Here is an 11,273-nt window from a genome sequence, read left to right as displayed (position 1 = left end):
TGTCTGTTAGCTTTAAAATAAGTGTTTTGAAAATTTTTGAAGCAATAAAAACGAATGATTAGACTACAGCTGTACAAAAGCCGATATTTAAGTATAACCACATAAGCTAATGTGTTTTCAACTTGAGTGTCTAAAATACCCTGGCATTATTTTCACTAAAGGGAAACTACTCATTGTGTGTAAATTTTTACATTACAAAACAAATTCAAAACATTATAAACACCAACAGTAAACACAAAGCTACTTGTAACAAAAAGACACCACTGTCTTGTTTTGGCAATAGATAAATAGATCTAAATCTAGAGAGATCAACTGCCGGCCACAACTGCTTTTGCATTCGCAACAGACGGAATCCTTGAAAAGTATGATATTTAAGTCAAATCTTTAACTACGGAGTGATTATATTCTCACTCGGGTGAGGATAAAAACTGGATATTGTGAGAATCGGGCATCATATAGTTCATAGGATCCCTGACTGACTGAGCACTCCAGAAAACTCGCCTCCCTCTCTCACTCCACTGAGAGGTGACTAGATCTAGATCTAGATCTAGATCTATATTGTCGATTTGGGGGATAACGTTATGAAATCTTTTGAGCAAATTGAAATAGCGTCACTTTTTGTCTGACTTTGGTCACTTTGCCTCTGTCTCAACCTTAGATTCATGATTTTCCCCACATCTCTCAATGGAGAATCTCGGACCGGTAGATCTATTCATTCTATTTAGAGCTAGAAATCTAGATCTAGAATCTAGATCTAAATATCTAGATCTACATTAGATCTATCTACACCTAGATAGATTCTTTCTGTCTCTAGATATCTAGATCTAGACTTCTAGATCTAGGCCGGCAGGCTCTATTTCATCTTCGAACGTTCGGGAAAATAAACTTATACTTTATTTCTCCGAACGGTTTCTGTTCTCGAGATTTGTTGGTAATAAGTAGGCCTAGGTGAATGGAGTGGCCCGTGTGTGTATGTGTGTGTGTGTATGTCAGTGTGTGTGTAAGGTGTGAACGGAGGGGGGGGGGGGATTTTAAAAAAAACTTAAAAGGGGGGATTGTTTTTGCTGGGTGAATAAATGCAAACGAAGTGATTATTCGGACTCGAGTCCGAATATGAAAAAATGTTATTCGGACTCTGATTCTTGTCCAGCATGACATCATTTCCGACTTCCTGTGACTCGTGAATCCGGCTTCCTGTCCTGCCTCACTCGTGACTCGCCTCAGGCTGGGTAGAGACCGGGATCACTTCGGGCAAAACTTAGGCGTTTTAGTTTTGTGCAGGAGCCGAGTTTTAATCTTATGATGAATTTGAGGCCGGCCTGAAAAGTTATAGCTCTTCTAATAAATGTTTATTTGTCAAGAGGTCATCTGAAGCAATTAAAGATGGCTCGTTAGCGTGTGTCGGGGTCAAATGGGCGGCCTGCACACGTGTGGCTGTGTGCGTGTCGGGGAGGGTGGTTGGGGGGGGGGGCACTATTGGTCCGGGCGTTGTACGTCGCATACGCGTCAGTCTTTTTCCCCCCGGCAACTGATCATTATTACAATAATAAGCTAGTCTTGACGTAGATCTACATAATGAATTGTGCGCTGGTCTATGGAATGAAAAGTTGCCGTATGCTCAGCTCTACACGGCAACACAACTTTTTCTTGGTAAACAATCGATATGACACAGGCTTGTGTATTTGAACGAATCGGTCTTTTTTTTTTTTACACAGCTCATAATATTATGCAGGTGCCAGGTGGTCTGCTAATTATCTTCAATTTTACCTTTTTCTACAACAAAAAAAGTGGGAAACGTGGGTGGGGGGGGAGTATCAATGAGGCGGCGGGCATTAGATCGGCAGATAAGGTGTGGGGGAAACTAAAAAATGGCGGAAAATTGAAAGCACTGAACGTTAGATCTATAGAACGAAGACACTTCCTTTTTTCCGGACCCGAGTCCGAATAACATTTTTTCATATTCGGACTCGAGTCCGAATAAGAATTTTTTAAATTCGAACTCGAGTCTGAATATGAAAAAATGTTATTCGGACTCGAGTCTGAATAACGACGACCAAATGCAAAATAGGTTACTCCATGCCAAGGTCGAGCAGCAGTCTTGTTTTCTCGCTGTACCTTTTGAAGGTATTTTCAAATGAAGTATAAAATGTATAATAATAGTCCAGGAACGTTGCTCCAACCACAATTGAAGTTGCTGAATATTCAGACATTTAAAAATCTCTAGAGCTCTAAAAAAAATTTTAATTGAATTATTCGATGCAAAAAATGCTTCCTCCCAGTCCTTGCAGAATGGCAAATGAAATTATGAAAGGATGACGCCTAAATCTCGCAAATAACCAAAAAATCTCGAGATCAAAAACCGTTAGGAGAAATAGAGTTCAACTTTATTTGCCCGGGCGTTAGAAGAAATAGTCCCTTCAATTTATTTATTCGTTCTGCAATGGAAAATTTTACCCTTGAATGGTTATAATCAATCAAGTTATAATTCTTTCCGGACGTATCGCCGATATATCGGCGCGAGTCCACACCCCTTGTGGACGTATCGACGATATCGGCTATGATAAGGTGCCTCAGTATTCTTTCGTTTTAACACGATCCATCATTTATACTTTATTATTGCAATTGAAAAACTCGGAAAGGATTTAGAAAACAAAAACATCTAGATCTAGCTCTAGTTTCACTTTGTCAAAGTATGGGTTTCGGGAAAAACGAGTGAATTAGTTCTTGCGGTGTTGCAACAAAACGATATAACGGACTAGGTATAAATTTCATGACTCAAACAAAAATTGGAATAGATCTAGATCTATTGCTTTCAAATAAAAAGCTGCGCATTCAGAACTATATGTATGCTCTTGGTCTGTATGATAAGATCCATAGCATAGCTATGCTGGTTTGCTTTCACATGTTTGGTGAATGTAATTTTTTCAGGGAAAATTTTTTTTCTCATCACCATCGCCATTTCAAACCCTTCTAATGCATGTGCTTACCTCCCCCCCCCCACCCCTCCCTTTTCCAGGTATAAAATTAAATTTGGACGTCCCCTTTAGGGGTTTTCTGGATGAATCAATCCATGTCTAGTTCTACCCTCCTAGCCTAAGTCTTTACTAGATCTACCTAGTGCTTCGGAACCAAGCAAGTTAAATAATCAGACGATCGTGTTTACAATTAATTTACTCTAGATATAGATCTCTGGAATCTAGATCTAGCTAGAAGAGGATTCACAGTCCAAACAGGACTATTGGGGGGTGGGGTCGGGTCGGTTTGCTCGCCAGATTGATTGCCCAAAAAGCGGCTATCATGGCACAAATTGATCGCGCCCGACCCGTTAACTCAAAACCAAACACATTTTCAGGCGAATAGTCGGGCGATATCATCCCAACACGACCTGACCCGACCCAATCCCATCAGCAATGGGCACCCCATAGTGGAAAGGAAGTGGTAGATCTATTTCAGATACGAATTGTCCCCCTTGGTGTCATTATTTTTAGCTGTGGAAGAAAGTTTCAGTTTTTTAAAAAGAAATTTTATTATTATTTTTCCAACTTTTGCAGAAAATTGGCTAAAATTCGCAAATTCACGAAAGTGGCAAAGGTTGCACACGCAAGTTGCGGGTTGCGGACGCGAATTTCTCTGTGAACAGTTTTGCAGTTGAGCATTAAAACACTTGCCAAACCCCCCCCCCCCCAACCCCCCCAAAAATTTTGGGGAATAAAAACCCCTGCAAATCAATTGTTTTCAAGTACATGTGGATATCAATCCCAATTTTGCCCAATCAAATCATGGTGAAATGAGGAGGGGGGGGGGGGGGGGGGCATGCCTCCCTGAAACTCCCAGATTCTTTTTAGGCCAAGGGGACATGCCCCCCTGAAACCTCCCATGTTGTTAAAAACAAGTCAAATGATACTACGCTATTGGCCCTGTATCTACTGTAATATATAGTTCTGTTTTCAAACATCAATAGCTCTATAACTATTGATTTGCGGCCGTATGTTCGTGTTCAGCATGCAAAATACTACTAGAAAAAAAGTATATATACGCTCGTATAAAACGTGTACATGAGACGGGTCGATAGTAAAAAAAGAACCCAGATTTAAAAGTTGACTTGCCCCAAGGTGTGACTGATCTTTGCCCGCACTCAGAATTCTCTGAGTTAATGCACATTGGTTGAAGTGTCTTTCAGGACTTATTGGGGTTTTTTTTTTTTGGGGGGGGGGGGGAGGTTAGACACTTGGACTAGGAGTGCTTGACATGATGCTTCAGGGTCTAAAAAAATAATTATAAAACACACACACAAACAAACAAACAAGCAAACACACACAAAGGGCATATATGGACACCCTTGACAAATTTGTAAGTAAGTCTGGCAGTCACCTTGGTGATTTACTGTTGATCCCGATTTTTTGCACCAAATCCCGATTTTGTCCCCCTGAGATCCTGATTTTGAGATTTTATAGAGTGGCAGGTCTGAGTTCAGCTTTTGCATGGCAATCAAACTTTGAGATTGAGCAGTAAGAAGTATTGTATTTAACTAAAAGTGTGTCTACTATAAACTGAAAGAGGGACCAATTATAATCCTACTAAGTTACTATGTCCACTGGAAATTATTATAATGAAATATTAGGGCCTATAAACATAGGTGCTTCTATTTAAAAACTATTAAATCTTTTAGACCCAACTGCATGGTATGTTTCAGTTGTTTTCAACAACTGGGGTAGGGGGAGATGAGGGGGGGTTGTGTGTTAAAATTAAAAGGCGCATATATATACCCCTGACCTAAAATATAACCTCTGCCAGAGGATTTCAGGGGGGGCTTGCCTCTTTGTGTATTACAATGTAAGTACAGTCGAACCTGCCCTGACGGCCACCTCTATAAGACGGCCACCTGTACAAACGGTCACTTTCCATTTCCCCCCTTGCGTTTTTTCTATATAATTTAACTGTGTAAAACGGGCACCTGTCCAACGCGGCCGCGGCCACCATAATTTAACACACAACCCCTATCATACTAAGCAATAATACCTGTCTAAGACGGTCACCTTAGTGACTCCATTACGTTTTGTGCATTGGCCCCGGGCGTTGTGGGCGAGCCGTCATAATTCAATCACCTGTCGTTGTTGTTAGGTAGTCCCTCCAACCGATCATGTTGCGTAGGCCCCTCCCACTATTGACAATAGCTACCAATTTTCAGCTGCTGGTGAAGTAAGTGTGTAATCCCTCATAACCCATAAGCTCCGCCCAGAACTCATACATAAATCGTAAGTGAGATGAGTGGTCACTGTTTACCCAGTCAGTAACGCAGTAACAAAGGACGTCAACATGAACTTGTTACAGAAGTGTCGCTCGTTCTCCGAGTGGTGGCGACCCATGTGTTTGTTTTAATGGCACTCGGTCTTCCTTGTCTGACGCATTTCGTTTTATTGTCACCCTTGTGCAAAATCAGCAACAAAATAAAAATTACAAACGAAATACAAACCAACAACAACAACACCAACAAAGACATCATAGTGGGGCTACTTTCGATTGGGGCCTCAAATGGGAATGGTTTGTTTTCTTTATCTTGATCAGTCCTGCATAAGACGGCCACCTGTTTTATACGGCCACTTTTCTCCTTGACAATGAGTGGCCGTCTTACACAGGTTTGACTGTAATGTGATGTTTTGCAGTCATATTTGAATATGTTGAACCAAACTCCATTGATTTGCAAGGGTTTTAGTGGCCGGAATTGTGTTCCCAGGGGCGGTTTGTTAACTGGGCAAGACTGGCGGAGTCTGTTACTTTTTGTTGGCGATATACTGGACAATAGTTTCATTGCTAATAAAATAATAATTCTTATTCAGTTTCAACTAAATCCAAATTAATATTTTGTCAACATTCAATAGCACTTTGCCTCTGAACAAAGAGACAAATATTAAGGGCTCACCAGTTTGTTGTTACACCACAGAAACTCATTCATACATCTCAGTTGATCTTGCTGGCTCACAACGTTGCCATTACTAGCTGCTGTCACGATGCGCAGCATTATATGGCTCGCTCAGTGGTAACATCACCTTTCTTAGGTTGGCGAACTGAGCAATTGCCCACAGAGTGGATAAAGACTTCATGAAGATCACTTTTCTTGTCAGTCTGGCTCTTCTGTTGCTTACAAAGGACAAGACTGTCTTGAACAGTACATCTTATAGTATAGTTTCATCAGTAATGCTTTTCTTTAAATCTGCAGCAGGTGGCTTCTCTTGGAGAATGTTACCCTACCCGATTGTTGTGAAAGGTGTATCATGGTCAGTAGAGCAGGGTTAATTTTGAGATTGTGGCACCCTTGGATTCAGGGTGCCTGATACTGATTGTGAGCCAAAGTTGATGGATCATCTTTTTATCTGTTTTGACATTTGTGACAACTGTTATTTAGTTTTAATTATATTATAATTAATGTAAGAATAGAAAATATATAATGTGCACATTTTAAGAAATATCTCTATTTTCATGCTTTTTTTTCCTCCAGATTCTTTGCGACTAAGTTGATGAGAGAAAAGAGACATTGCTATGGCTTCCTGCTTATCGGCGTATCCTTTACAGTTTTTCAGTGCTTAGTTTTAATTTGCTCTTGAGCAAACACTTACATTTTAGTACAAGATTGTTCTTTTCTCCAAATTTGTAAGTAGGTATTTTAATTCTTGATGGATCAAAATTATAGTGCAAGATGAAATAAACAGGCTTGTGGACTGCATAAAGAGAAAGCTTTGGAGTTTTTATTGATTTTTTTTTAAAATGGAAAGTTCTGATCTTTATGTTTTGTTCTGAGGTTGATAAAGGTTCTTGTACCAAGAAGATTAATGTACAATAATGCAGATGTTGCTGCCAGAGCTGATGAAAACAGGTTTGGATTTGGGTTGTTTTTTTTGTTTTTTTTGTTTCCCAGTGCTATCTTTGCTCCTGCTCTTTGTATTTTATGATGGCACAACACTCTCTAGAAATAATATCCAACCCACAACAATAAAGATGTCACCTCAAGCACTACTGAAGGCAATATTTCCTGTTTCTGTATGGAATGGAGGAATGGTTCATAATACATGGATTGGGGAATTAATGATTACAAGGGAGAAAGGAAAGTTCAGCAATGAATCGCACCAACTCTGCACTGTACGAGCATTATACTAATAGCTGTTTTTAAATTAAACTTTGTTCTATGCCTCTGATCCTGTTATGAATTTTTAAGTATCAATTAATTTTTTTCCTGATATGGAGAAATTCAATTTTTATCATTTAAAAAAAAATCATATTTTTGTTCATGGGTAATTTGGTTTTTGTCACAATAAGTTTCTGTGTTATTAGATTATTTTGTGGGATAATGATTTTCAGTGATGCGAACAAAGTATATGTATTTTTTAATGGAATTTTCTATATGTGTGGCATTGTGGTGAAACCATGCACTCCTCAAAATGGTTAGCCATTTAGCTCCTCGAATTTGTATGATGCATGTCCTGAAATCATTAAAAAGGGAGGTAATCCTCTAAAAATATTGTAATGTTTTAAAGAAATTCATTAAAAAAAGATTTCTTTACAAAATGATCGGGCTAAGATGCAACTATATTAGTAAAAGAATACTGCTCCCAACGAGTCAGTCTCCACTGCAATACAGTACGGACAATTTATTTGTTTCTCCAATTATATGGTTTTCATTCGCTACCCATCTATTTCGTCAAATTTAAAAAATAACCGACTCATTTAACGACTTGAAAATGGGATATCACTGTAGACCGACAAATGAAATTTCAACATATGTTCATTTGGTCGAGATAGCGTCATTGGCTGAATTTCTATTTCTATTTTCAAAGTTTCCTTGGATTTGTACATCGCACCCTTCCTTTTGTCATACCTGTTACTTATTTTTTAAATTCTCACACACACTATTTTTGGGTTAATGTTGACCATTCAAAACCTCAAGGAAAGAGGAACAACTCTACTTTTGCTTTAAAGTTATAGCCTCAGTTTTCATTTAATTCTAAAGGACGTTCTTCCTTTGACACCTGGTGACCCCCCACCTCCTTCAATTGCTAACATCTCAAATTCTATTCACCTTAGATGAGTGGGGGTTTTTTTTACATCAAAAGCAAGGCAAATGAACAAGCTTGAAGATTGCTAATAATTCCATATGCCCAGAAATTGATGAGCACCTGATTCCACCATGTTGTAGCATGTATTGTCCTTAAGCTAAAATCCCAGTGATCTTGAGATACCTTTCCCGTCAGCTCGAGAAGCTGAGATTGCCCTGGGTACTCTGAGTGTTGATAAAGAACCAAAGCGTGGTGGTGTTCAAAGGACCCTGAAAGTCAGTGACCAGATATTGCATGTGTGAGTATTTCTATGACTTTTCCGTTTGATTTCATGTATGTAGTGTCAGTGTGTACTTTCTTGGTTTCTAATGCAGTTTTATATTTAATAAGATATGATCTTTATTGTTTAGATACTGGAACACCACTGGACAGGTAAATGTCAAAATAAGAAATTTTATGCTTAATTGTTATTTAATATATATATATATATATATATATATATATATATATATATATATATATATATATATATATATATATATATATATATATATATATATAATATATATATATAAGGTTCTGAATATTCTGAGTTGTTCTAGTTCTAGAAATTATGTCATGAAAATAATTTTACTTTTGGAGACACTTGCAGACACAGATTTTTTAGTAGTGTATGGTTGTTGGTTTTCATTATCATAGCACGAGAAATGAGGGTGACTATAAAGTATAGAGATTAAAGAGGGGAATAATTTTATATTTTCATTCCATTATGTTTTGTTTTTGTTTTTGTATTGGAAAGCGTTTTATGGCTTGCAACTGCATGGGGTCATATGAGCGTGTGACATAATGTATAAAGAATAATTGTCCTCTGTTTACTTTTACAGATCTTTTTTATGCTTCATTATTAGGTTTATTTTAAATAACTTTATATTATTATTTTTATTCCAGTCACTTTGAGGCACAAGAAGCAAGGACTCTTCGTGTTAGCATCAATTCCTTCTTTGAGCATGTGAACCTAGTGTGCAAGACCATGCAGAGTTTTGGCCCTCCAAGATAACCCAGTGAAGAAAAAGGAAAATGTTTATAGGGTATTCAGTAAAAATGTATTTTTTTTTAGTATATGTAATAACATCATCTTCAGCTTAAAAATTCTGGAGTTCTCACCTTTAACTGTGGGGTTGTTATAAGATAGGGCACTCCAGTGCTGTGGTGAGAAATGGACCTTTATGAACACCTGGATGATCAGGTGTACGAGCGTACATTTGTGACATTTATTTTTATGTGGAATCTTTAGCTTCCTTTTAAGCTTCTTCCTTCCTCTTTGCTCCCAACATGTGTCCACTCTTTTGACTTTTTGTGAAGATAGGTACATCTACCTGAGTCTAGATGCAACAGGATTCAGGAGGAGCTCGAACATTTTCTCATGATATTCTGATAAGTATCTGAAAATGTCTTCTGGGCTTTGTATTTGGAAAATTATTCTTCCATCCATTTGTGCTTGACAAAGACAGAGCGTGGGTAATGGTCATTATCAAAATAGTTTAGGACATTACATTCTCTGATAATGGCTGTGTACAAGGTGGTGAGGACCAGGTCAATAGCACCTAGTTATTTCGTCTCATAGCCATCCTGGTGATCCTACATGTTACGTAGTTCCTGTCCAGAGCAGTTTCTATTGCCATTCTACGTGTGTTTGTGATGACAATACCCCAGTCACCTCTCCTAGCATTGAAGTCCGCTTAGATAATGGTTTCTTGTGGGAATGTTGTTAAGAGGTCATCAAGGGCTAGCTTGGGGTCTTCTTTCATTATGCCATTATGAGCATTGTCATTGTTGTGCACAGATTAATTCTTGAGTTCATTTACTGCGACTAAGTGAAGATTGTTGGTGGCATAGTGGTTAACATCAAGTACACATTCCTTGAAATCAAATCCAGATCTCACTGTAATAAGCTGGCCATACCCAATCTTGACCAGTAACTGAAACCCTGCAGTGTTTCCATTCCTGTAAATGGATGACATCCGCACACTAAATCACCTTCTCCACAACTCTTGTTCTTTCTTCAATGCTGTTGCAGTTCCGGTACAGGACGCTCAAGTGACGTTTGACTAATCTCTGTGATTTTGTCTGGTTTCTTTTTGCTCCAGCTCTTCTTTTTCTGGCATTCCCTCCTTTCTTTTGTCTTTTCTTCCTGGTCAACTCTGTTGAGGAGTTTCATGGAGGACATGACCACTGTAACTCCTTCGAACATTCTGCTGAATATAATATGTGAGGCAGCATGGTGAAATCAGGCACTCGTCAAAATAATGCACTTGAAAAAACAGGCATTTTTCTGCCAGTTTGGCAATTTTTATAGAATTTTTGTTATTTGTCTTTACACCATTATTGTGTAATTAAGAATACATTTCTGGATGTATTTTACTGAAAAACATTGATTAACTTTCCCTTTTTTATTTTCTTCTCTATTTATTTCTCACACAGAGACATATGCTTCCTCTCTTTCTCTCTCTATTTCTCTCTTAAAGGCACACAAAATGCAAGTTTAAGTGTCCACAGACCATCAAGCTATGGGAAATAACCACACTTTGGCAGCTATTTTCTCACTAATTTGACCTTTGAAACCAGGTGACCCCCACCTTTGTCAATCTAAGATATCTTGACTTCTATTCAAGATAGATGGGTATTTTTTCACTGATAGCAAGACAACTTCACAAGCTTTAAGATAATACCAATAACTCCACATGCCCAAATATTGATGAGCGCCGGATTCTACCATGTCGTGACACCTATATTATATTTCAATTCATGAGTTGCTTTGCAATGCATGGGGGAACTTGAAGTTGAAGTAACCTGTCCCCCTGACTCTGACAGAGCCACATGTCAGAGAGGAAGCAGTGGAGGCCTACAAACAAGAAGGGTCCTACAGCCTAGCGATGCCCCACATCCCACACTAGATGATCTTCGCTAAACGTTGCTCACCCTGCAGCCATTCAGTTCAGCCTTTAGGTGCATAGGTTACCTTGGGTGTTGGTTGGGCACAGGCACAAGATGATTCTCGTTGAGAGAGAGATTTGTTGGCAATAAAAATAAAAGCGGGTCAGGGTGGACAAGGTGTGGTCATGTTTGAGCAGAGAGGGTGTCTGGAGTTCTTTCAGACATGTATGTGTCTTTTGCCTTTATAGATCCACTATGTAGGTCTACTGCTATGATTGTTTATAATTGTGA

At 38.6% G+C, this 11,273-nt stretch overlaps 1 protein-coding gene across 1 annotated transcript; it reads left to right on the top strand.

The window, feature by feature from the left end:
• Positions 1-169: 169 nt before the first annotated feature.
• On the top strand, positions 170-9,110 carry LOC101859370 (EKC/KEOPS complex subunit Lage3). Its single transcript, XM_005089560.3, has 4 exons — positions 170-362; positions 6,497-6,557; positions 8,218-8,346; positions 8,997-9,110. The coding sequence occupies exons 2-4, from the start codon at positions 6,538-6,540 to the stop codon at positions 9,103-9,105; spliced, it is 258 nt and encodes an 85-aa protein (XP_005089617.1). The 5' UTR covers positions 170-362; positions 6,497-6,537; the 3' UTR covers positions 9,106-9,110.
• Positions 9,111-11,273: the final 2,163 nt, after the last annotated feature.

Source organism: Aplysia californica, unplaced genomic scaffold (assembly GCF_000002075.1).
Source record: "Aplysia californica isolate F4 #8 unplaced genomic scaffold, AplCal3.0 scaffold00007, whole genome shotgun sequence".
NCBI classification, from domain to species: Eukaryota; Metazoa; Mollusca; class Gastropoda; order Aplysiida; family Aplysiidae; genus Aplysia; species Aplysia californica.
This window is presented reverse-complemented; position numbering and strand designations above follow the sequence as displayed.

Bases quoted from the DNA above. Each gene is read 5' to 3' on its own strand.
- LOC101859370 (XM_005089560.3), top strand. From the start codon at position 6,538: ATGGCTTCCTGCTTATCGGC. The intron at 6,558-8,217 runs GTATCCTTTACA...CTAAAATCCCAG, and splicing joins ATGGCTTCCTGCTTATCGGC to TGATCTTGAGATACCTTTCC. The intron at 8,347-8,996 runs GTGAGTATTTCT...TTTTTATTCCAG, and splicing joins AGTGACCAGATATTGCATGT to TCACTTTGAGGCACAAGAAG.